The sequence below is a fragment of the Narcine bancroftii genome, chromosome 3 (assembly GCF_036971445.1).
Source record: "Narcine bancroftii isolate sNarBan1 chromosome 3, sNarBan1.hap1, whole genome shotgun sequence".
NCBI lineage: Eukaryota > Metazoa > Chordata > Chondrichthyes > Torpediniformes > Narcinidae > Narcine > Narcine bancroftii.
In genome coordinates, this window is record NC_091471.1 from 350,173,122 (window position 1) to 350,200,621 (window position 27,500).

General features: G+C 38.1%; 1 protein-coding gene across 4 annotated transcripts in view; it reads left to right on the forward strand.

Annotated features, from left to right (window-relative positions):
• The first annotated feature begins 758 nt into the window (after nt 1-758).
• pecam1a (platelet and endothelial cell adhesion molecule 1a) overlaps nt 759-27,500 on the forward strand; it is a 55,600-nt gene continuing 28,858 nt past the window's right edge. For all 4 annotated transcript variants that reach the window (XM_069929716.1, XM_069929717.1, XM_069929718.1 and 1 more), the window contains exons 1-5: nt 759-834; nt 2,005-2,034; nt 21,253-21,555; nt 23,891-24,184; nt 25,913-26,197. In XM_069929716.1, the coding sequence (XP_069785817.1) occupies nt 795-834; nt 2,005-2,034; nt 21,253-21,555; nt 23,891-24,184; nt 25,913-26,197 (952 nt within the window). In that variant the 5' untranslated portion in view covers nt 759-794. The remainder of the gene's footprint in view (nt 835-2,004; nt 2,035-21,252; nt 21,556-23,890; nt 24,185-25,912; nt 26,198-27,500) is intronic.

Here is a 27,500-nt window from a genome sequence, read left to right on the forward strand (position 1 = left end):
GAAAATAACTTGAGAATACAACAATGGTATATAGAAATGAATAAATGTATTCCATTAGAAAAAATAACATATTATTTAAGAAATAACATTACAATATTCAAACAAATATGGGAGCCATACATGAAACACAATAGAGAAATCCTACCATGGACCTCCACCACCTAAAATGACAGAAGGAGAAGATAACAAAAAGAACTGACTCAGTAAAATTTCTTGTTTATTTTTATTAAGTGACAACATTGTTTAACGGGTTTAATGTATCTTATAGATTGAACTTCAAATAAATGGGGAAGGGGTGGCGGAGGGAGGGAAGGGAGGGGGAAAAAGGGGGAGAAAATGACACTGTATATATTTAAGAAGAAAAATGTTTGTATGTATCTTGGTCAATATGGTTTATAGTGTGAAAAATAAAAAAAACAATTCTTAAACAGTCAAAATACTCATGATCACATTGTGGTCATGGGATCTTACAGTGTTCAAAATGTTGAATGCACTTCCAAACAGCTGAAAATTAGCCCATATATGTGTTGAAGTTTCTTTCACAGCTAATTGAGATTTGTACTTGTCTCTTGGGAACTGGATTTTAATACCTTCATCAGCCTTCCTCAACACTTTTACCAACCAAAGGGAAACTCTGCTTCTGATAATTCTGAGTGCCTCTATTACAGACATATTGTTTGTTCCTAGTTCAATTGCACATGCTTTCACTTTCCTCTTGAAGTTTGAGAACCGATTTATTTTTTTTGATAGCTCGACTGGAAATCATTTCCTCTTTTTGAAGCACTGTGAAGAATATGTTGAAGGCTGGTATCTTGGTTTTGTCCGAGCTGTTGTGTAAGTTAAATACAATTTTATTATTTAGAAAAGGCAAATGCATGTAGCATGATAAATCCTGTTACAGATGAGATTTAGAATGTTTTAACAAAGGGAGAATCGGGAAATAATTCTGACTCTATGCGTTTCCTGAGTGAACAACACAGTTATAACGACATTAAAAGTCTGTGTTCAGTCTACAAAAAAACATGTAAATCCCTTGAAATTAGCTGAATACTGTGTATAACTGAATGTAAAGTATAAATTATTTGATGTTCCCATATCATTATTTAAAACAGTGGCAATGTCTTTACAAAACAATTGAGGTGTAAAATTATTTCAGGGTGCAAAGGGGTCAAAAACCAAAGTACAAATGTTGGTGCAAGAACTAGTGGGGGAAATGGGGATTTTTTTTTCACCAGGAGGTAATGGTAGAGACACTCTTCACATTTAACCAGCATGTGGATGTATATTTGAAAGGTTGTGCCCTCTGAGCGACAGACATAGTGCTGGAAGAATTGGAATCAGAATCAGGTTCATTGTCATGAACCCTCACCCCCACTACCTAGGCCATCCCCTTTTCATACTGCTACCATCAGGAAGGAGGTACAGGAGCCTGAAGATGAACACCTAACAGCACAAAATCAGCTTCTTCCCCTCTGCCATCAAATCTCTGAAGAGGCAATGACCTATAGACATTACTTCACTTTTTCTCTTTTTTGCACTAATTATTTGTTTTTAAACGTTGTATTTACAGAATTGTAATTTATAGTAATTTTACACCTTGTTCTGCACAATACTGCTGCCACAAAACAACACATTTCGCCACACATGTTCCTGATTCTTAAGATGAGACATTTGGAAACTGGACTTGTCTCCATCAACTGACACAAAGATGATCAGCAGAATGGCTTCTGTGTAAACTCAGTGACTCTAACAGGGATGGCCAACCTTTTCATTTTTAATTGGTAACAGGCCATTTCAGCCCACGAGTTTGTGCTGCCCAATTAACCTATATCCCTGGTACGTACTTGTGGGCTGAAATGGCCTGTTACTGTGATGTATGTCTAAATTAAAAGATTGCCCACCCCTGCTCTAAGGTATGAATAATCATTGCAGTTACTTATATTTTGAACTGATGTGAATGCAAAACTGAATTATCGCAGCAAAACTATATTTTTCTTATTTCAGGTGCGGTTGTTACTGCAGACTTTTCAAAAGGTAAGGATTGTTTTTGATCTCTCTGGATGAAATTGATATGCTGAGGAATACAAAAAAAAGAGCTGCTTAATTTCAGAAATCATGGTAGTGTTCTGTAGAAGGGGAGAAAGGTGTGAAAGCCATTCTCAATCTGTACTGATTGCATAAGGAAACTTCCAGCGGATCCTACAATGTCCCAAGATTCTTACTCTGATTCATTAGGTCTATAAATTAATTAAAACTTTCAAGGAAAGATCACATTAACAGAAAATTAATGAAAATAAAAATGGGTTGCTATAATTGTCCAAGAAACTTGTTGTTTTTAATACCCATGCAGGAACCTTATGTGCTTTCCCCTAACTTATAGAATCTTTGCTTAGTTCCCATTATATCTTTCTCATTTATGTTTGCAAAATATTGTACTTTAATTTCTTATTTAACAACAATTTATTCTTCATTTGATGAATATGTAAATTTTTTATAACTATTATTTCTTCCTCCAGTTGCTCTTCTTCTTGTATATAATCTTTTTAAATCTTAGGTGTTTAACATTATCTGACCTCTTAAATATGCTTTCAGTGCATCCCATAAAACAAACTTATTCATTACCGAATTAGAATTAATTTCAAAATATATCCATATTTCCATTTGAACAATATAGAATTAAATCTTTATCGATAAACTGATTCCTCTCTATCTTCTATTGATATTGCTAAAAATAAAGGTGAATGATCTGATAAAATTCTTGCATTATACTCTTTTTATTCTTCCTTGCAATTGTGCCAATATTAAGAAAAAAATCTATTCTGGAGTAAAAATTATGTCTTTTTGAATAAAAAGTATAATCCCTTTCTTTTGGATGAATTCTCCTCCATATTAAACTCATATCTTTCATTCATGACTGTGTAATTTGGGCAGCTTTACTTTTAATAACATTTCTCCCAGATCTATCCAACAGTGGGCCAAGGCAAAAATTAAAGTCTCCTCCTATTAATACATTTTCATCTGCATTTGCTAAATTCAAAAATGTTTCTTGCACAAATTTCTCATCATCTATATTTGGTGTGTATATATTACAAAAAAGACCAAAATTCAGAAAAAAATTGACAATGTGTACCATTATATATCTACCTACTGGATCTGTGTAATAATACTTTGTATTTTAACTGGAAGGTTTTTATTAATCATAATTGCTACTCCTCTAGCCTTGGAATTAAATGAAGATGCTACAACATGACCAACCCAATCTCTTTTCATTTTTGATGTTCAACTTCAATTAAATGTGTTTCTTGTAGAAAAGCAATATCCACTTTCATCTTTTTCACATATACCATTAATTTGTTTTCTTTCAATTGGATTTTTAATCCCATAATATTAATACTTACAAAATTTGTCATTTCGCCCATTAATTATTATGATAATAATACCATTACCTCATCACTTCCAACTCCTAGTTCTACTACATTATCATATATAGGAATATTGTTATCATCTGTTCCAGATGTAAAGAACATGAGAAAAAGAAAGGAAACCCTGGAAAGATAGAAAAAAGAGAAACCCCGACTAATATTGTTACACAGAAAAACAACATCCCTCCATGTTACGGGCAGTGGCCTGTGCCACAAATGCACACATGAATTGGCAGCTGTCAACCCCTCCCTCCCAGCTCTCCCAAAAATGTTGTCACATTTCATTTATTTAAACATAAACCGATCACCCTTTATCAGTCAAAACTGTTATGGTTAAAAATGTCTTTCCGGTTGCACTCTGCTGCGCAGCCCTCATCTCCTCTTCATGACAAATATCTGGCAAAGAGTCAGCATACTGTTTAGCCTTCCTTGGTTCCACAAAAAAATTGTTTTGACTTCCTGGAACAAAAACCTTCAGGGTGGCAGGATATCTTAAAACAAAAGCGTAGCCTTTTTTTTCTCCCTCAGTTCATTTTTAATTGGATTAAATTTCTTTCTTTTCTTCAGCAATTCAATATCTGGATAGAAAAACATCTTATTTCCATTATATTATAAAGGTCCTTGTCTTTCCTTTGCTTGTTTAACTGCTAGTTGCAAAACGAAGTATTGGTCGCGGGTTTTGATCTGGTTGTGGTCGAGGTCTTTCTATTTCAATATCTCCCTGAAATTCTTTAATTCTAAGATTTTGTGGGATTCATCGTTGCAAAAATTGGCATCTCCTCCATCCCCTTCTTTGAGTCTCATGATTTTTATATTATCTTTTCTACTTCAAATTCAGCTTCTTTAACTCCTCCTTCCATCTCTTCAAATATTTTTTGCATATTCACCACTACTTCTTCTGCATGTTTAATTCTAACATCTGATTTTTCCATTAAGACTCTAATACACTTTTTTTTAAAATTTTTTATTTTTCACACCATAAATCACATTAGCCATGATACACACTTTTTCTTTTTCACACATATACAGTGACTTTTTCTCCCCCCCTCCCTCCTCCCAAGCCACCCCCCCACCCCCCACCTCCCATCCATTTTAGGTATACAATCTAGGTTACATTAAGCCAGTCAGACAATGTTGTCATTCAACAAAAATACACCAGAAATTCTACTGAGTCCATTCTTTTCTTTCCTTCTCCTTCCAGGTAATGATTGTCCCTGGTAGGTTTTCGCTATTGTATTTAATGTAAGGCTCCCATATTTGTTTGAATATTTCAATATTATTTCTTAAACTATATGTTATTTTTTCTAATGGAATACATTTATTCATTTCTATATACCATTGTTGTATTTTCAAATTATCTTCCAATTTCCAGGTTGACATAATACATTTTTTTGCTACGGCTAGAGCTATCTTAACAAATCTTTTTTGTGCATCCTCCAAATCAATTCCAAATTCTTTGTTTTTTATGTTACTTAGGAGAAAGATCTCTGGATTCTTTGGTATATTGTTTTCTGTTATTTTATTTAATATCTGATTGAGATCTTCCCAAAATTTTTCTACTCTCTCACATGTCCAGATTGCATGAATTGTTGTTCATATTTCTTTTTTACATCGAAAACATCTATCAGATACTGTTGGGTCCCATTTATTTAACTTTTGAGGTGTAATGTATAGTCTGTGTAACCAGTTATATTGTATCATATGTAGCCTCGTATTTACTGTATTTCTCATCGTTCCAGAACATAATTTCTCACATGTTTCCTTTTTTATCTTTATATTTAAATCTTGTTCCCATTTTTGTTTAGTTTTACCATTTGTTTCCTCATTCTCCTTTTCTTGCAGTTTAATATTCATAATTGTTATAAATCTTTTGATTAACATTGTATCTGTAATCACATATTCAAGGTTACTTCCCTCTGGCAAACTCAAATTGCTTCCTAATTTATCCTTCAAGTAGGATCTCAGTTGGTAATATGCCAGCGCTGTATCTCCAGTTATATTGTACTTATCTCTCATTTGTTCAAAGGATAAGAATCTACTTCCTGAAAAACAATTTTCTATTCTTTTAATCCCTTTTTTTTCCCATTCTCTAAAGGAAAGGTTATCTATTGTAAAAGGGAGTAACTTATTTTGCGTCAATATTAGTTTTGGTAATTGATAATTTGTTTTATTTCTTTCTACATTAATCTTCTTCCAAATATTGAGGAGATGATGTAATACTGGAGAAGTTCTATGTTGTACCAATTTTTCATCCCATTTATATAATATGTGTTCAGGTATTTTATCTAATTCTAATCTCGTCCAGTCTGGTTTTTCCCTGTTTGATAAAAATCTGATAGGTATCTTAATTGTGTGGCTCTATAATAATTTTTAAAGTTTGGCAATTGTAAGCCTCCTTGTTTATACCATTCTGTTAATTTATCTAGTGCTATCCTCGGTTTCCCCCCTCTCCATAAAAATTTCCTTATTATTTTCTTTAACTCTTTGAAGAATTTTTCTGTCAGTTGTATTGGCAATGCCTGAAATAAGTATAATATCCTTGGAAAAATGTTCATTTTAATACAGTTTATCCTTCCTATTAGTGTTAGTGGTAAATCTTTCCAATGCTCTAAATCGTCCTGTAATTTTTTCATTAGTGGATAATAATTGAGTTTATATAATTGGCCGAGATTTTTGTTTATTTGTACACCTAGGTATCTTATTGACTGCATTTGCCATCTAAATGGAGATTCCTTCTTAAATTTTGAGAAATCCGCATTATTCATAGGCATTGCTTCACTTTTATTTACGTTTATCTTGTAACCCGACACTTCTCCATATTCCTTCAATTTCTTATATAATTCTTTTATTGATAGTTCTGGTTCTGTTAAGTACACTATAACATCATCCGCAAATAGACTGATTTTATATTCCTTGTCTTTTATTTTTATTCCTTTCATATTATTATCTATTCTTATCAATTCTGCTAGTGGTTCTATAGCTAACGCAAACAATAAAGGTGATAGTGGGCATCCCTGCCTCGTTGACCTGCTTAAGTTAAATTGCTTTGATACATGTCCATTTACTGTCACTTTCGCTAACGGTCCCTTATATAATGCTTTAATCCAATTAATATACTTGTCCGGTAAACTGAATTTTTGCAATACTTTGAACAAATAATTCCATTCTACTCTGTCGAAGGCCTTCTCTGCGTCTAAAGCAACTGCTACTGCAGGTGCTTTATTTCCTTCTACTGCATGAATTAAGTTAATAAATTTACAAATATTGTCTGTTGTGCGTCTTTTTTTGATAAATCCAGTTTGGTCTAAATTTACCATTTTCGGTACCTGCTCTGCTAATCTGTTTGCTAATAGTTTAGCTATTATCTTATAATCTGTGTTTAGCAAAGATATTGGTCTATACGACGCTGGTGAGAGTGGATCTTTCCCTTGTTTTAGTATTACTGTAATTATTGCTGTTTTACATGAATCTGGTAAGCTTTGTGTTTCATCAATCTGGTTGATTACATCCAGGAGGGGCGGAATTAATAAGTCTTTAAATGATTTGTAGAATTCTATTGGAAATCCATCCTCTCCTGGTGTCTTATTATTTGGTAATTTTTTTATTATCTCTTGTATTTCTACTGTTCCAAATGGTTCTGTTAATTTATTTTGTTCCTCTATTTGTAGTTTTGGTAGATCAATTTTAGTCAAAAATTCATCTATTTTCCCTTCTTTCCCTTCGTTTTCAGTTCGGTATAATTGTTCATAGAATTCTCTAAAGTTTTCCTTAATTTCTTTTGGATTATATGTAATTTGTTTGTCTTTTTTCCTTAATGCCAATACCATTTTCTTAGCTTGTTCTGTCTTAAGCTGCCATGCTAGGATTTTGTGCGTTTTTTCACCCAGTTCATAATATTTCTGTTTTGTCTTCATTATATTCTTCTCTACCTTATATGTTTGTAATGTTTCATATTTTATTTTTTTATCCGCCAATTCTCTTCTTTTAGTTGTATCTTCCTTTATTGCTAATTTTTTTTCTATATTTACTATTTCCCTTTCCAACTGCTCTGTTTCCTGATTATAGTCCTTCTTCATCTTGGTTACATAACTTATTATTTGCCCTCTAATGAATGCTTTCATTGCATCCCATAGTATAAACTTATCTTCCAATGATTCCGTATTTATTTCAAAATACATTTTTAATTGTTTTTCAATAAATTCTCTAAAATCCTGCCTTTTAAGTAGCATGGGGTTTAATCTCCATCTATACATTCTTGGAGGGATGTCCTCTAGCTTTACTGTCAATATTAAGTAGATTCCAAAACTCCGAATATATCTGACATTTTATCATTACATATCTCCCTGCTGGATCTATTATTTCCTCTTCTATTTTAAATGGCACATTTTTACTAATTAATATAGCCACTCCTCTTGCTTTTGAATTATACGATGCTGCTGTTACATGTCCTACCCAATCTCTCTTTAATTTCTTGTGCTCCAATTCAATTAAGTGTGTTTCTTGGACAAATGCTATATCATTTTTTTCTTTTTTCAGTAAATTTAGTAGTTTCTTCCTTTTAATTTGGTTATGTATTCCATTAATATTTAAAGTCATATAGTTCAACGTAGCCATTTTATACTTTGTTTATCTTCCCTTTCCGTTTTTCCATCATTACCTTTCCTCCTTTTCCATTTCTGTTTTCTTATTTTAAACCCTTTATAAGACAACATTCCTAAAACATCAAACATTTTCCTTATTCTCCTATTTATACCTTCTTTAGCCCCAATCTCCCCTTCCCCTCCTGAGTTGTCCTTTATCCCTTGTCGGACAACCACATCTCCCCTCTCCATTTGGGTTTGCGAATTCACTCGCAAGCGTCAACTGATTTTGCAGTGACCGCTATTCCCCCCCACCCAGCCCCCCCCAGAAAAGATTTCACTTTTCATATGTAACAAAGGTCACTCTTTTAATTCCCTCCTTATTCTCTCTATTCCATTACCTTCCCTTATTAATTCTTGTCTATACTATCTATATTTTCCTCTAAGTACAGATACATTCACATATGCACATTATACCTATACACTCTTATACCTCTTTACCCACATACATATCAATCGTGATCATTTTTACTCTCATTACCCGTCTTCATCCCTCAGTCTATTTTTGTAATTGTTCTGCAAATTTTCGTGCTTCTTCTGGATCCGAGAATAGTCTGTTTTGTTGTCCTGGAATAAATATTTTCAATACCGCTGGATGCTTTAGTATAAATTTATATCCTTTCTTCCATAAAATCGCCTTTGCTGTATTGAACTCCTTTCTCTTCTTTAGGAGTTCAAAACTTATATCTGGATAAATGAAGATTTTTTGCCCTTTATACTCCAGTGGCTTGTTGCCCTCTCTTACTTTTTCCATTGTCTTCTCCAGTACCTTTTCTCTTGTAGTATATCTTAGGAATTTTACTAAAATAGATCTTCGTTTTTGTTGTGGTTGTGGTTTAAAGGCCAATGCTCTATGTGCCCTTTCTATTTCCATTTCTTGCTGTAGTTCTGGGCATCCTAGGATCCTAGGGATCCAATCTTTTATAAACTCCCTCATATTCTTGCCTTCTTCATCTTCCTTAAGGCCCACTATCTTTATGTTATTTCTTCTGTTATAATTTTCCATTATATCTATTTTTTGAGCTAACAGTTCTTGTGTCTCTATAGTTTTTTTATTAGATTCCTCTAATTTCTTTTTTAAGTCCTCTACCTCCATTTCTGCTGCTACTGCCCGCTCTTCCATCTTGTCCATTTTCTTTCCCATTTCTGTTAAGGTCATATCTATTTTATTCATTTTCTCTTCTGTGTTGTTTATTCTTCTTCTTAAATCATTAAATTCCTGTGTTTGCCATTCTTTAAATGACTCCATGTATCCTTTAATAAGAGAAAGTAAATCCTTTATCTTGCCTTTCCCTTCTTCTATTTCACTGTACTCTTCCTCTTCTTCTTCCTCTGGGTTGGCCATCTGTTGTTTCTTTGTTGCCCTTTTCTTCTCTTCTTTCTTGTTTCCATTGTCTTCTGTGTTCTCTTCTTGCTGCAGGTGATCTGCAGCTGTCGTTGCCGGCTATGGAGATCGACTCCCCAGCTGGTCCCCCCTCCTGTCGGTGTGTTTTTTTTCATGCGCACTTTTACTCGGCTCAGCGAGCCATTTTTGTAGTCCAATTTCTCTCTCCACCGTGGTCCTCTTCGAACAGGTAAGGCCTTCTCCTTCTTCCTCCGTTGTCTTCTCTTCCTCTCTTCTTACCGTTGATTTCGATTTTTCTTTATTTGTCGCCATCTTCTTTCCACCTTTATACTCACTTTTCTTTAACTTTTATTTCTATGCCTTTGTGTTTTCCTTTGTTTTTTCTGACTTATCTGGAGAGGGCTGGAGTTCACCGTCCGGCCACTACTCCATCACGTGACTCCTATCCGACTCTAATACACTTAATGTGAGTTATTTCCTTCATCATTACCATCATTTGCTTATTTAAATTCTGTATTCTCAAAGAATTATTAGTTTCCTAACTTTCAGCTGTCTGCTAGCTCTTTCTAATTCTTCTTCTTCAACTGACCGTACACCCTCGTCATCATCACTAAAATTGGATTCCTCTTCTGTTTTTTTCTTGTTTCTTTTTTATTTTTTATTTTTCACACTATAAACCATATTGACCAAGATACATACAGAAATTTTTCTTATTAAATATATACAGTGTCATTTTCTCCCCCTTTTTCCCCCCTCCCTTCCCTCCCTCCCTCACCCCCTTCCCCATTTATTTGAAGTTCAATCTATAAGATACATTAAATCCGTTAAACAATGTTGTCACTTAATAAAAATAAACAAGAAATTTTACTGAGTCAGTTCTTTTCATTATCTTCTCTTTCTGTCATTTTAGGTGGTGGTGGTCCATGGTAGGATTTCTCTATTGTGTTTCATGTATGGCTCCCATATTTGTTTGAATATTGTAATGTTATTTCTTAAATGATATGTTATTTTTTCTAATGGAATACATTTATTCATTTCTATATACCATTGTTGTATTCTCAAGTTGTCTTCTAATTTCCAGGTTGACATAATACATTTTTTTGCTACAGCTAGTGCTATCATAACAAATCTTTTTTGTGCTCCATCCAAATCGAGTCCAAATTCTTTGTTTCTTATATTACTTAGGAGGAAGATCTCTGGGTTTTTTGGTATATTGCTTTTTGTGATTTTATTTAATATGTGGTTTAGATCTTCCCAAAATTTTTCCACTTTTTCACATGTCCAGATTGCATGAATTGTTGTTCCCATTTCCTTTTTACAGCGAAAACATCTGTCTGATACTGTTGGGTCCCATTTATTTAACTTTTGAGGTGTGATGTATAGCACCCTGTGTATCCAGTTATATTGTATCATGCGTAAGCTCGTGTTTATTGTATTTCTCATAGTTCTGGAGCATAGCTTCTCCCATGTTTCATTCTTTATCTTTATGTTTTGATCTTGTTCCCATTTTTGTTTAGGTTTACCGTTTGTTTCCTCATTCTCCTTTTCTTGCAGTTTGATGTATATGTTTGTTGCAAATTTTTAAATTATCATTGTGTCTGTAATCACATATTCAAAATTGCTTCCTTCTGGTAACCTCAGACTGTTTCCCAATTTGTCCTTCAAGTAGGTTTTCAGTTGGTAGTATGCAAACATTGTATCGTGAGTTATATTATATTTATCCTTCATTTGTTCAAAGGATAATAATTTATTTCCCGAAAAACAATTTTCTATTCTTTTGATCCCTTTTCTCTCCCATTCTCTGAAGGAAAGGTTATCTATTGTGAAAGGGATTAGCTGATTTTGCGTCAATATTAGTTTTGGTAGTTGGTAATTTGTTTTATTCCTTTCTACTTGAATCTTCTTCCAAATGTTGAGCAGATGATGCAATACCGGTGAATTCCTACATTGCACCAATTTTTCATCCCATTTATATAGTATATGTTCAGGTATCTTCTCCCCTATTTTATCTAGTTCTAATCTGGTCCAATCTGGTTTTTCCCTTGTTTGATAAAAATCTGCGTCTAATGCAACCGCTACTGTTGGAGTTTTATTTCCTTCTACTGCATGAATTAAGTTAATAAATTTACAGATATTGTCTGTTGTTCGTCTTTTTTTAATAAATCCAGTTTGGTCTAGATTTACTATTTTTGGTACATAGTCGGCCAATCTGTTTGCTAATAGATTAGCTATTATCTTATAATCTGTTAAGTAAAGATATTGGTCTATATGACGCTGGTGGAAGTGGATCTTTCCCTGTCTTTGGTATTACTGCAATTATTGCTGTTTTGCATGAATCTGGTATGCTTTGTGTTTTATCAATCTGGTTGATTACTTCCAGGAGGGGAGGAATTAATAAGTCTTTAAATGTTTTATAGAATTCTATTGGGAATCCATCCTCTCCTGGTGTTTTATTGTTTGGTAGTTTTTTCAATATCTCCTGTAATTCTTCTATTTCAAATGGTTTTCTTAATTTATTTTGCTCCTCTGTTTGCAATTTCGATAGTTCAATTTTAGTTAGAAATTCATCTATTTTGTCTTCTTTCCCTTCGTTTTCAGTTTGATATAGTTGCTCGTAGAATTCCCTGAAGATTTCATTGATCTCCATTGGATTATACGTAATTTGTTTGTCCTTTTTCCTTAATGCCAATACCATTCTTTTAGTTTGTTCTGTCTTAAGCTGCCACGCTAGAATTTTGTGCGTTTTTTCTCCTAGCTCATAATATTTCTGTTTTGTCTTCATTATGTTCTTCTCCACCTTATATGTTTGTAGTGTTTCATATTTTATTTTTTTATCTGCCTATTCTCTTCTTTTAGTTGTATCTTCCTTTATTGCTAATTCTTTTTCTATATTTGTTATTTCCCTTTACAACTGTTCTGTTTCCCAATTGTAGTCCTTCTTCATCTTAGTTACATAACTTATGATTTGCCCTCTGATGAACGCTTTCATTGCGTCCCTTAGTATAAACTTATCTTTCACTGATTCCATATTTATTTCAAAGTACATTTTAATTTGACATTCAATTAATTCTCTAAAATCCTGTCTTTTAAATAGCATGGAGTTTAATCTCCATCTATACATTCTTGGTGGGATGTCCTCTAACTCTATTGACAATAACAGGGGTGAGTGGTCCGATAATAGTCTAGCTTTATATTCTGTTTTCCTAACTCTCCCTTGAATGTGGGCTGATAACAGGAATAGGTCTATCCTTGAGTATGTTTTATGTCTACCCGAATAATATGAATATTCATTTTCCTTCGGGTGTTACCTCCATATATCCAAAAGTTGCAATTCTTGCATCGATTTAATTATAAATTTGGTTACTTTGTTCTTTCTGTTAGTTTTTTTCCAGTTTTATCCATGTTTGAGTTCAAATTAAGGTTAAAATCCCCTCCTATTAGTATGTTCCCTTGTGTATCTGCTATCTTCAAAAAGATATCTTGCAAAAATTTTTGATCTTCTTCATTAGGTGAATATACATTGAGTAAATTCCAAAATTCTGAATATATCGGACATTTTATCATTACATATCTCCCTGCTGGATCTATTATTTCCTCTTCTATTTTGATTGGTACATTTTTATTAATTAATATAGCTACTCCTCTGGCTTTTAAATTATATGATGCTGCTGTTACATGTCCTATCCAATCTCTCTTTAATTTCTTGTGTTCCTCTTCAGTTAGATATGTTTCTTATACGAATGCTATATCAATTTTTTCTTTTTTCAGTAAATTTAACAGTTTCTTCCTTTTGATTTGGTTATATATTCCATTAATATTTAAAGTCATATAGTTCAACATAGTCATTTCATACTTTGTTTATCTTTCCTTTCTGTTTCCTCATCACCACCTTCCCTTCTTATCCATTTCTGCTTTCTTTTTTTGAACACATTATAAGACAACATTTCTAAAACATAAAATATTTCCACTATTCTCATATCTAAAATTCCTTTAACCCCAATAGTCCCTCCCCTTTCTGAGTTGCCCTTTGTCCCTTGTCGGGCAACCACATCTCCCCTCTACATTTGGATTTGCGAATCCGCTCGCAAGCGTCAACTGATTTCGCAGTGACTGTTATTCTTCCCCACCCAGCCCCCCCCAGAAAAGATTTTAATCTTCATATATAACAAAGGTCACTCTCTTAATTCCCTCCTTACTTCCTTTCTTCCCTTTCTTTCCCTTCTTAGTTCTTATATATATATATATATACATACACACATAGTTTGTTGTCATTTTTGTTCTTGTTACATCTCTTCATCTCTCTGTCTGTTTTGTAGTTGTTCTGCAAATTTTCGTGCTTCTTCTGGATCCGAGAATAGTTTGCTTTGCTGCCCCGGAATAACTATTTTAAGTACCGCTGGTACTTAAATTTAACATAAATTTATAACCTTTTTTCCCATAGGGTCGTTTTTGCTGCATTGAACTCCTTCCTCTTCTTCAGGAGTTCAAAACTTGTATCTGGATAGAAAAAATTTTTTGACCCTTGTATTCCAGTGGTTTTTTTGTCTTCTCTTATTTGTTTCATTGCTTTCTCCAATATATTTTCTCTTGTTGTATATCTTAGGAATTTTACTAGAATGGATCTTGGTTTTTGTTGTGATTGTGGTTTAGGGGCTAATGTTCTGTGTGCCCTTTCTATTTTCATATCTTCCTGTAATTCTGGTCTTCCTAGGACCCTGTGGATCCAATCTTTTATAAATTCTCTCATATTCTTGCCTTCTTCATCTTCCTTAAGACCCACTATCTTTATATTGTTTCTTCTATTATAATTTTCCATTATATCTATCTTCTGAGCTAACAGCTCCTGTGTTTCTTTAACTTTTTTATCAGATTCTTCTAATTTCTTTTTTAAGTCCTCTACTTCCATTTCTATGGCTGTTTCTCGTTCTTCCACCTTGTCTACTCTTTTTCCTATATCTGTCATGATCATCTCTAATCTATTCACTTTTTCTTCTGTACTTTTTATTCTTCTTTTTATTTCACTGAATTCTTGTGACTGCCATTCTTTTACTGTTTCCATATATTCTTTAAAAAAAAAATCCATGTACTTGCCCTTCCCTTCATCTTCCATTTCTCTGTGTTCTTCCTCCTCTTCTTCTGAGTCCACTCCAGGATCTGTGTCCTTTACCTCTGTCTCTTCTGGTTTTCTTGTTGGGTTGTTTATTTTATTTTGTTGGGTACTTTTGTTCTTCTTATTTTTATTAAAAGTGTCTTGGTGTTGGTCTTCTTCCTCTGGGTTGGTCATTTGTTGTTTCTTTGATTTCCTATTTTTATTCTTTCTTCTTGTTCTCATTATTTTCTATGTTTTCCTGTTTAGAGTCTTGCTGTTGTGTTGTAGTTGTCTTAGTTGTCTGTTTCAGCTGTGGAGATTTACTCCTCAGCTGGTCCCCCCCCCCCCCCCCCCCGTCAGTGTTATTTTTGTCTTGCGCATGCACGGTTGTGCACTTTTGCTTGGCTCCGTGAGCCATTTTTGTAGTCCTGAGTTCAGGGTTTCCACTGACCTCAGGGAGCGGGCTTCTCTCTCCACGGCGGGCCTCCTCGTACCGGTAAGGCCTTTCCCTTCCTCCTCCGACGTCTTTCCTTCTTCTTTTCTTCCCGTTGTCTTTGGTTTTTCTTTCTTCGCTGCCATTTTCTCCACACTTTCACTTTGTTGTGTTCTCTATGTTTGTGCCTTTGTTTTTTCTCTATCTTTTTTTTGCTTTTCTGGAGAGGGCTGGAGTTCCCCTACCGGCCATTACTCCATCACGTGACTCCTCCTGTTTTTTCTTGTTGAAGCAGTCTATATCTGCTTCCTTCTTCTGACCATGTTCCCTTTTTATTCTTCCGACAGCTCGCTGCCTTTGGAACAGCTCCCGGATCCTTCTTCGAGGCAGGCCTCTCTTCTTTATCTTGTTGTAGTTTCTGTTGTTTTTATTTTGAGCCAGCTTTTTCTTTCTTTGGAGACATCTCTAGGGTGTTCTCTGTTACTTTAATAATAATATGATTATTTCTCCTTTTCCTTCAATCATTTTCTTTTTTTAACACTTTTTTTTGGGTGAGCTAGGTTCTCCAACCTGACCTCCACATGAGAGTTGTGGGTGCTAGAACGCCTTGTTGTGATCATGGCAGAGGCTGAAACATTAGGGGCATTTAAGAGATTCTTAGGGAGGCACATGGATGAATGAGAAATGGCGGGTTATGAAGGTTTAGTATATATTTTTTAGGAGTATATGGGTTGGCACAACATCGAGGACTGAAAGGCCTGAATTGTGCTTCTATGTTCTATGGGTCATACGAAAACACCTGAATTTTGGGCCAAAAAAAGGAGGAGATTTGACTATTACATGGTATTACATTACTGCAATGGTGTTACATTTCCCTATCCCATAAATAGCAAAATATTTTTAAATTTAGAGCTACAACACTGCAACAGGCCTTTCTGGCCCATGAACCCATGCTGCACGATTACACCAATTAACCTTCACCCCCTGTGCATTTTGAAGACTGGGAAGAAACCGTAGCACCCAGAGGAAACCCACGCAGGCATGGGGAGAACCTCCTAGCTCCTTACAGCAGCACCAGATTTGAACCTGAGTCACTGGAGTTGTAACAACATTGCACTAACTCCTGCACTAAACGTGCCATTAATTCTGGGCTCTCAGTTATACTTGAATTTAGTTCCTGCCCCAGTGTTGGGCTTGACTGCATAATCTTTGATATTCTCTTCCCAAGCCTCTCAAACTGTCTACAAGTGCCAGCTGTGTACAGTTTTTTTTGCACTATCAACAAGTGGTAATTCTGCCTTGCCCGCAGATAAAAGAATCTCAGGTTTGTATGTGATGTCACTGTATGTGATGTATGTACTCTAACAATAAATGCAGCAGTTAGGTTCAAATCCAGCGCTGTCTGTAAGGAGTTTGCTATTAGAACTATAGAACAGAAACCGGCCCTTTGGCCCATCTAGTCCATGCTGAACTAATTGTATAAGCTATCGGAATTCTGCACTGCCCTTTTCCAGCTCACCATGCTCTCCACCCTAGTCCCTACCGAGAGTTCCTTGCTGCGAGATGTTGCTTGTTGATTTTTACAATTGGCTCCTTCATTCCAGTTCTTCCAGTTACAGACAGAATTCACAAATCACTATCCAATAATTTGACGCATGGATAAAATTCACTCAAGATTCAAGATTGAATTTATAGTCATGTAATAAAAACAGTGTCATATTACACAAAATCGCCTTTCATCTGCCAAGGCAGACAGATTTGCCATCAGCAGAAATTGCCTTAAGAGCCTCTTACAGTCAGAGAAAGAGAAACAAAAGAGAGTCCACCAGAGTCACCGAGTGTCCACTGATTCGCCTCCAGTTCTCTCACAGCCACAGAGTCCAGTCAAGCCATCGGCAGCTCGAACTTGCTGCTTGTCGGGTGCGTAGATGATGCAGTCTTGCATTCTGGACAATGGGGATATGCTCGTTTATTTGGGTATGCGAGCCCCCTCTCCCACTCCCACCCTCGCATTTCAGGGGTTGCCTGGAATTGCCTTATTGCACGCTGGCAATGTACTGTAATAACCTCATCCCACAGCCCTTTTGATTATGGGCATAAAAACAGTCTGCTGTGCAGAAATACGGGAGTATCAAAGCCAGCACCACCGGGCTGAGGAACAGTTTCTTCCCATGAGCCGTGAGAACGACCAAAGGAACTGCTCACACGAACCATCCGAGGCTCTATTTATTTATTTGTATAGATAAAATACTTGTCCTGCATGGGTATTATTTGTCTGTGGGTGTGTTATGTCTGGATGTGCATCTGCATGCTTTGCATGGAGGACCGGAGAATGCTGTTTTGTTGGGTTGTACTTGTGGAATCAGATGACAATAAAGTTGACACTGGAGAAATTCAGCAGGTTGAGCAGCATTTGTGGGAGAAAAAGAATCAGAGACTCGACGAAGGCAAATGCAATGTTGGCATTTATTTTCGAGGATGTAATGCCGAGGCTTTATATGGCATTAGTTAGACCACGATTGGAGTACTGCAAGCAATTTTGGGCCCCTTATCTGAGGAAGGGTGTGCTGGTGTTTGAGAGGGTCCAGGGGAGGATTATGGGAATGATCCTGGGTATGAGAGGGTTAATTAATTTATGAGGTGCTCTGGGCCTGTACTTGCTAGAGTTTGGGGAAACCACATTGAAACCTCATTTGTGTGACATGGCGAGCGCAACACCTTTAGGGCACCAGTGATTGGGACCGGGGTGTGAATCCCATGCTGTCTGTAAGGAGTTTGTATGTTCTCCCCGTGACTGCGTGAGTTTTCCCCGGGTGCTCTGGATTCCTCCCTCCGTTCGAAATGTATAGTGTAGGTCAATTGGGTGTAAATAGGGAGCATGGACTCGTGAGCTCGTGCTGTATGTCAACATTTTTTAAAAAATTAGAAATATACTGAACATTAGAAGGGCTGGATAGAGTGGACATGGAGAAAATGTTTTCAGTGGTGAGTCTTGGACCAGTGGGCACAGCCTAAGAATGAAAGGATGGCCCTTTAGAGCAGAGATGAAGAGAAATTTCTTCAGTCAGAAGGTGGAAAATCTGTGGGATCCATTGCCATAGATGGCTGTGGAGGCCAAGACATTGAGTAGATTTAAAGTGCAGGTTGATAGCTTCTGGACCAGTGAGGTTGTCAAAGGTTAAGAGGAGAAGACAGGAGATTGGGGTTGAGAGGAGAAATATATCATTTGAATGGCAAAGCAGGCTCGATGGGCCAAATGGCCTGATTCCACTCCTATGTCTTATGTTTCTGACCCCAAAGAGCCACCATTCCTTCTCTGCCACTGATGCTCCCTGACCCGCTGAGTTCCTCCAGCAGATTGCTTGTGCTCCAGATTCCAACATCTAGAGTCTCTTGTGTGTCCCAAGATTCAGGGTGGAATGGAGACATGATGAGATGGTAAATACATAAGCTTGCAGGCGCCTCAGATTGAAGAGACTGCCATCCGTGCGGTACCGGATGTAAACAGCGTCTTCATTGTTGGGGTCTTTCATGGCTTGGTTCAGCATCATGCTGAAGAAGATTGAAAAGAGGGTTGGTGCGAGAACACAGCCTTGCTTCACGCCATTGTTAATGGAGAAGGGTTCAGAGAGCTCATTGCTGTATCTGACCCGACCTTGTTGGTTTTCGTGCAGTTGGATAATCATGTTGAGGAACTTTGGGGGACATCCGATGCGCTCTAGTATTTGCCAAAGCCCTTTCCTGCTCACGGTGTCGAAGGCTTTGGTGAGGTCAACAAAGGTGATGTAGAGTCCTTTGTTTTGTTCTCTGCACTTTTCTTGGAGCTGTCTGAGGGCAAAGACCATGTCAGTGGTTCCTCTGTTTGCGCGAAAGCCGCACTGTGATTCTGGGAGAATATTCTCGGCGACACTAGGTATTATTCTATTTAGTAGAATCCTAGCGAAGATTTTGCCTGCAATGGAGAGCAACGTGATTCCCCTGTAGTTTGAGCAGTCTGATTTCTCGCCTTTGTTTTTGTACAGGGTGATGATGGTGGCATCACGAAGATCCTGAGGCAGTTTACCTTGGTCCCAACAAAGCTTGAAAAACTCATGCAGTTTGGCATGCAGAGTTTTGCCGCCAGCCTTCCAGACTTCTGGGGGGATTCCATCCATACCTGCTGCTTTGCCACTTTTCAGTTGTTCGATTGCCTTATATGTCTCATCCAGGGTGGGAACCTCATCCAGCTCTAGCCTTAGGGGCTGTTGAGGGAGCTGGAGCAGGGCGGAATCTTGGACTGAGCGGTTGGTACTGAAAAGAGATTGGAAGTGTTCTGACCATCGGTTGAGGATGGAGATCTTGTCGCTGAGGAGGACTTTGCCGTCTGAGCTGCGCAGCGGGCTTTGGACTTGGGGTGAGGCGCCTGCAAGCTCACACCAAGACACAAGAGAAACTTGTCCGTGAACTACTCTTTGCAGATGATGCCGCTTTAGTTGCCCATTCAGAGCCAGCTCTTCAGCGCTTGACGTCCTGCTTTGCGGAAACTGCCAAAATGTTTGGCCTGGAAGTCAGCCTGAAGAAAACTGAGGTCCTCCATCAGCCAGCTCCCCACCATGACTACCAGCCCCCCCACATCTCCATCGGGCACACAAAACTCAAAACGGTCAACCAGTTTACCTATCTCGGCTGCACCATTTCATCAGATGCAAGGATCGACAATGAGATAGACAACAGACTCGCCAAGGCAAATAGCGCCTTTGGAAGACTACACAAAAGAGTCTGGAAAAACAACCAACTGAAAAACCTCACAAAGATAAGCGTATACAGAGCCGTTGTCATAGCCACACTCCTGTTCGGCTCCGAATCATGGGTCCTCTACCGGCACCACCTACGGCTCCTAGAACGCTTCCACCAGCGTTGTCTCCGCTCCATCCTCAACATCCATTGGAGCGCTCACACCCCTAACGTCGAGGTACTCGAGATGGCAGAGGTCGACAGCATCGAGTCCACGCTGCTGAAGATCCAGCTGCGCTGGATGGGTCACGTCTCCAGAATGGAGGACCATCGCCTTCCCAAGATCGTATTATATGGCGAGCTCTCCACTGGCCACCGTGACAGAGGTGCACCAAAGAAAAGGTACAAGGACTGCCTAAAGAAATCTCTTGGTGCCTGCCACATTGACCACCGCCAGTGGGCTGATAACGCCTCAAACCGTGCATCTTGGCGCCTCACAGTTTGGCGGGCAGCAGCCTCCTTTGAAGAAGACCGCAGAGCCCACCTCACTGACAAAAGGCAAAGGAGGAAAAACCCAACACCCAACCCCAACCAACCAATTTTCCCTTGCAACCGCTGCAATCGTGTCTGCCTGTCCCGCATCGGACTGGTCAGCCACAAACGAGCCTGCAGCTGACGTGGACTTTTTACCCCCTCCATAAATCTTCGTCCGCGAAGCCAAGCCAAAGAAAAGAAAAAATACATAAGAATGATTTTCCCACAGCAGGGATATTAGTGACCAGGGACATGGGTTTGTTAATTGATAGAAGGATTCAACAGGAATTGAGCAAAAAATATTTCATTACTGGGTATGAGGCTCACTGTCCTGCAAGGATGAAGGAGCCAGAAATTTTCACTGTGTACATAAATACACATGGATCATAACATTGAGAATCATTGTCCAAGCTGGTCCACCTATGGACTAAAAGTGAAAACACAATGCTGGAGAAACTCAGCAGGTGAAACAGTGTACTTTATGAAGCAAAGATAAAGATGTATAACCAACGTTTTGGGCTTGAGCCCTTCATCAAGGTTTGGAAAAAACATCTGCAAGCACCCAGACAAAATGGTGGGGGTGGGAGGAAGAGCACGAACCCACAGGCAGGAGGTAATAGGTGGATAAGGGAGGGAGGGCACCGCAGCAAGCAGTGGGAGGGTGGGTGGCTCTGCAAATGGAGAGGGGAGGGGATGGAATAATTGTTGGAACAATCCTCTCTGTGCTATGTATTTTAAGACTGTGGCTCAGTTTGGGTTTCTGTATGGCAGGGGTGAGGTCGCAGGGCCGGCATTGAAATCCATGACTGCCTTATATTTCCAGAAGTTTCTGAATGAAGAATCAAAGCTAATTCCTGTTGCAGTCTATGTATGGTTCAAATGACTGGCTCCTCCCTTGGCTCCATCCTCACCTACCCCAATATAAACCCTGGTTTTTCTGCCTTACCTCAGATTCACCTGAGGACTATTCTGTCTACCAGCCATTGATTGTAAGCTAGTAAAAGCCTGTTTGTACTCTTCACTGGCCTCTGAGTGAAATCAGTCGCGTTACACCTGTCCCTTCTCTGTTCTCACAGGTGTGACCATAAACCTGGTAGAAATAAAATCTGATCCCGAGGGCTCTGCAAAGATGGGGATCTCCATTAACCTGACTTGTTCTGCAAATATCGTGGCACCCCGTGCCTTGGCACATCAGATTTCCTACTCGTTTTATAAAGGATCAGCGAAAATGTTTCTGCTGGAAAATGTCGTTTCAACTCAGCTACATTCTACTTTTACAATCAAATCTGCTCGAGCCTCACATACTGGGTTTTATGCATGTACCGTGGAAGTAGGAGGGGAAATGATGACAAGTGACCCCTTGCATGTGGAGGTTAAAGGTAATGTGAAATATGGAAGTGTATGAAACATGCAACAGTTCAGCATGAATCATGAGACACAATGTCACTCAGGGTACCCCACAGACAGTGAAGTATTCTTCAGGCTTAATCCGAGGAAGAACCCCATGGTGAAGTTCAAGATCAAGTTTATTATCACCAGATTGTACATATCCAACCTGATGAAACAGTGTCCTCTCCTGACCATGGTGTGCACACAAAAAAAACACACACAGTACACAACACATAATAACCAAACAAATGTGTTGCTAGATGGTCAGATGACTGACCAAATCCAGAGTAGAGTCCTGGAGCCAAGTTTCCATAACAACCAGAGCATAGCAACCCTTCATTCCCCATTGGTTCAGAGGCAACTACAGGTAATCCATAGAACCATAGAACAACACCACACAGAAACAGGCCCTTTGGCCCTTCTAGCCCATGGCAAACTTATTCTGCCTTGTCCCACTGTCCTGCACCCAGTCCATAGCCCTCCATACCCCTCCCATCCATGTACCTATTCAAATTCTTAAAATTAAAATTGAGCCCGCATTCACCATTTCAGTTGGCAGCTCATTCCACCATTTTTAGTGTGAAGAAGTTCCCCCTAATGTTCCCTCAAAACCTTTCCTCTTTCACCCTTAATCCATGTCCTCTGGTTTGTATCTCACCTATCCTCAGTGGAAAAAGCCTACATTTAATCTGCCTATCCCCTTCAAATTTTAAATACCTCTATCTAATCTCCCCTCATTCATCTACTCTTCAGGGAAAAAAAGACCCAACTTGTTTAACCTTTCTTGTAATTATGTTCCTGAAGTCTGGACAACGTCCTAGTAAATCTTCTCTGCACACTTTTAATCTTAAAGATATCTTTCCTCCGGATAGGTGACCAAAACTGCACATAATATTCCAAATTTGGCCACATCAATGTCTTATACAACTGTACTCCTGTACTCAATACTTTGATTGGTGAAGACCAATATGCCAAAAGTTCTCTTTACAACCCTTGCTACTTGTGATGCCACTTTCAGGGATTCAGTTTATTTTCCAGAGATTGTATATTTCCAAGCAATATTGTCGGGAGCACAGGTCTCGATGTTTTCACTTGAGTCTTACACAGATTCCAGCGTTCTTAGCATGACCTGATCAGCTTTTGATTCAGAGAGGAGCGTTGCGGAGACATTGAGGAGAAGGCACCTGCTTCTTTTTGATATGCTGTTAGGGGGTTATTTAACTTCTTAACCTTCAACAGTGCAGCGTTCCCTCCGCGTAGGTGTCACGTTTTGGCTGACACCTAGACTGAGGGAGCACTGCACTACGGAAGATTAAACTGAAATCCCATTGGCTTTCTGAAGTAAGAAATGCCATATGCTACTTGGAGAAGAGCAAGGGTGTTATCCTCGGGTATCCCAACTCATATTTATCCTTTAATCATTTCTGAAAGAGATGACATGTTGTTAGAGAGAGCAATCTCTACACAAACTGCTGGCTGTATGTTGACAGCAGATCAGAGATCACACTTCCAAAATAAAAACTTCCTCAGCTATGAAGAAATTGGGGATGTTCCCAAAGGTTACTGAACTTGCCTATTAGTTCTTTTTGAAGCAGAAATATTAAGAAGATCCAAACCATTGGTTTTGTTTACTGCCACAAATGCTTGGTGGCTGTTATCTGGTGCTGACCCAGATAGTTAACAACTTTGGTCACAGTTGACATTGAGAAGAACCTTGCACCATGTATTGGTGATATTACATCCATCTCCATGTATCTAGCCCTGCTGCGGCTCAGTTGCTATTGGAATTACCAAATGCGTTCATATCTTAATTTGCACCTAAATAGGATCTTTGTCATCCAGAAGTCAAGCAACTGGCAAAAAAAAATTAGGGAAAATAAAAAAGTACAGAAGTTTAAAATTGGCGCACCTTGCTGATAGTTCTCCATTCACATATCACGCAGTCTCAAGCAACCAGAAAATTCTATCAATCCCTGAAGGTGTCGGATAGCAGGGATTTTACAGTTTTACTCTTCCAGAATTGGCCTGTCATACATCTTCAATGGTATCACTCAACATGCCTTCGATTGTCCAATTCCTAGATTCTGGAATCCCATGAGTAACACAAGGATGAGCCATGAGAGTTTATTGTATACACCTAAGTACAATGTTCATATGCATATGTAATATTGTATTTTCAGTTTCATTCCTTTTTCTTCATTATACTGTATTTATTATAAAAAACAATAAAAATGATTGGAAAGGAAATGATCACTGAGTTGCTTCAATGTTGAACAGTTTTCAAAAAACATAAAATGAATTAATATCTTGTCATTTTTACCACAGGGCATTTACAGAAACCTCAACTTGCTGTACATCCAACAAAGCTGATAGTGGGAAGTCAAATTGGGTTGCTCTGTCAAGCTGATGAAGAAATTCCTCCTCTTATATTTGTGTTCCAGAAATATAAAAATGGACAATTCATCAAAGTATATGAAATTAAAAAAAACAGTCAAAACTATACAAATCTCAAAATAAAAATAAAAGATGCAACTGATCAAGCTTATAGATGTAGTATCCAAGGGGAAGATTTGCAGAACATCTCAGATTTTAGTGAAGTAGTCAACGTAACCGTACAAGGTAGGTAAACAGGTACAATGAAGTATCTGCACAGTTAAAGGAAGAGTCACAGTGAGGTGTAACATAGCATGTGGTATATAATCATGATGCCATCGTTAAATTGCCAGATTAATAATCCTGAGGCCTGCATTAGCAATTCAGTGATTTGAATTCAAGCCTGTATGTCTTGTGGCATCAATAGGATGCAAGATCCAACATCTTGTGACTTCCAGATAAGGAGGTGTAGCCCTGCCTGTGAATTAAGATAATCAGAGCAGCTTACATGGACCTGACAAATGGGACACATTTTTTTCAAAATAAAACAGAGAGCAGAACTCATAAAATGTACTTCCTTCTTACCTCATCAACTTATGAGGAGCATAGATAAAGTGAACAGTTTAAATTTAAATTTCAACATTCAGCACGGTAATAGGCCCTTTCATCCCACAAACCTCTCCCACCCAATTGACCTTCAACCCCTGGTACTTTTTGAAGGGTGGGAGGAAACCTGAGCACCTGGAGGAATGTACAAACTCCTTACAGATAGTGTGGGATTCAAACCCAAGACCCGATCACTGGCGCTGTAACAGCGATGCGTTAACTGCCCCGCCCAAATTGTCATTTACCCAGGATAGGGTAAAACCTGCTGGAGAAACTCAGCTGGTCATACAGCATCACGACAAGGGTAACCAATGTTTCAGGCCTGGGTCCTGGATCTATGGTGAAAGGCTTTTCCTCTGCCCAAGGAAGGAGTAGAGGCTGCTTCATTAAATGTATTTAAAACGTTCGATGGATTTTTGCATAGAAACAAAGAACGCTAAAGCACAGTACAGGCCCTTCAGCCTTCAATGTTGTGCCTGCTCATATGTTCCTTAAAAAAAACCCTCTCTGTCCCATAATCCTCTATTTTGCTTCCATCCATGTGCCTGTCTAAGAGTCTCTTAAATGCCCCTAATGTTTCAGCCTCCACCACCATCCCTGGCAAGGCATTCCAGGCACCCACAACTCTCTTTAAAAAGTGAGGTCTCCCCTGAATTTTCCTCCCTTCACTTGGTACAAGTGTCCTCTGGTGTTTGTTATTCCTGCTCTGGGAAAAAAAAGCCACTGGCTGTCCACCCTATCTATACCTCTCAGAATATTGTAAACCTCTATGAAGTCTCCTCTCATCTTTCTATGCTTCAAAGAGAAAAGTTCCAGCTCTGTTAAACTTGCCTCATAAGACTTATTTTCCAATCCAGGCAACATCCTGGTAAATGGGGAAAAGGTGGGTAGGTGGAGCTGAGTCCATGGCCAGATCAGCTGTGATCTTACCGAATGAATGGCTGACTCCTGGTATGTGTTATCAAAGATTTAAAAGGGAGCAGTTTTATTACACAAGCAAGAGGTTGGTCTATGCAACAAGCAGCCAGAAGTTGTGGTATAGGTAGACACAATTGTAAACGATAACAAAGACACATAGGTAGGTAAATAGCCAGGAAAGCTTTAGAGGGATGTGGGGTGAATGCAGCAAATGGGTCTAGGTTGGTCAACATGGACAAGATGGGCTGAATGTCCTGTTTCCACACTGTAGAGCTCTGACAGGAACATTGTAGATTTGGCTTTGAAGTCTTGGAATTTTGTTTACCTACTGGAAAGGTAAATCAAGAAAGCACCAGGCCAGAACAGAATTTGAAATTACTGAACAAGAATAAGTGTTAACTTTATATTGAGATTAACCATCTCTGCACAGCATCTAACTTATCATTTCAGATCCATTTTCAAGTCATCAATTTACAATTGAACCACAGTCTGGATTTTTTGTCGGGGATGAACTGACCATTAAATGCACTGTTCAGATGTCACATTTGAATTCTTCTGATACAAAACTGGAATTAACAATCGTGAAAGATACAATTCCATTAATGACAAATGTGAATGGTAGTCTTGAAGCAAAGATTTCCAAAACAGCCAATACCAATGATTCAGGAGAATATCTCTGCAATGCAAAGTGGCAGTCATCATTCAAAACTGTGAAACAACAGGTGGACGTGACAGGTAAGGTGGCTACTTATTGTACTTTCGCAGACAGACTGTGAAAAACATCATGAGCAAAACACAAATGTGCTGGAGAAACTCAGCAGATCACGCAGCATCCATAGAAAGGTAACCAAGGTTTCAGGCATGGGGTCTTGGTCCAGGCCTTAAATGTATTATGGATGTTATGTGACCTGCTGAATTTCTCCAGTATGCTTGTCAAGTCAAGTTTATTGTCATCTGTTTGCACCAGGACAACCTGATGAAAGTGTTTTCCGGACCTCATGCAAACAATACATATGCGGGACAACTATTCCATCTAGACCCATAAATAAATATCATACCATGAATATGAAAGTCTCAGATGGTTAGTGTGAGCAGTTCTCTTGGTCATTCAGCAATCTACTGCTCGTGGGAAGAAACTGTTCTTCAGCCTGGTGGTGCTGGCTTTAATACTCCTGTATTTTTTTTCCCAATGGGAGCAGCTGAAAGATGCTGTGTGTGGGGTTGTAGAGGTCCTCAATGATTTTGCGTACCTTCTTCAGACAACAATCCCAGTAGATCATGTAAATGGGTGGGAGAGAGTCTCTAGTGATCACTCTTATGGTCCTGTGGATTGACCGCTGATCCATTGTTTGTGTCCTGCATCGACCCCAGCATCTGCAGACTTTACTGTTTTGTTTTTTTTATATAATTTTTTAATTTTCACACTGTGAACCATATCAACCAAAATACATAAAAATATTTCCCTCTTAAATATACACAGTGGCATTTTCTCCCCTTTTTTTCCCACCTACCTTTCCTCCCCACTTCCCACCCCCCTCCAAAACCAATAAACATTCAACATATATAATACAATAAAACCATTAAACAATGTCATGAAAAATAAACAAAAAAATGTGTCATCTACTTTTACACACTGGATCAAGTCATTTTATCTTCTTATCACTTTAGGGGGTGGAGGTCCAAGGCAAGCCCTCTCTGTTATGTTCCATGTACGGTTCCCAAATTTGTTCAAATAATGTGACTTTATTTTTTAAATTATATGTTATTTTTTCCAATGGAATACATTTATTCATTTCCATGTACCATTTCTGTATTCTCAGGCTCTCTTCTGATTTCCAAGTTGATATTATACATTTTTTTTGCTACAGCTAAGGCTATCATAATAAATCTATTTTGCACTTCATCCAGTTTGAGGCCTAATTCCTTACTTCTTATATTACTTAGAAGAAAGATCTCTGGATTTTTTTGGTATGTTGGTTTTTGTGATTTTATTTAATACCTGATTTAGATCTTCCCAAAACTTTTTCACTTTCTCACA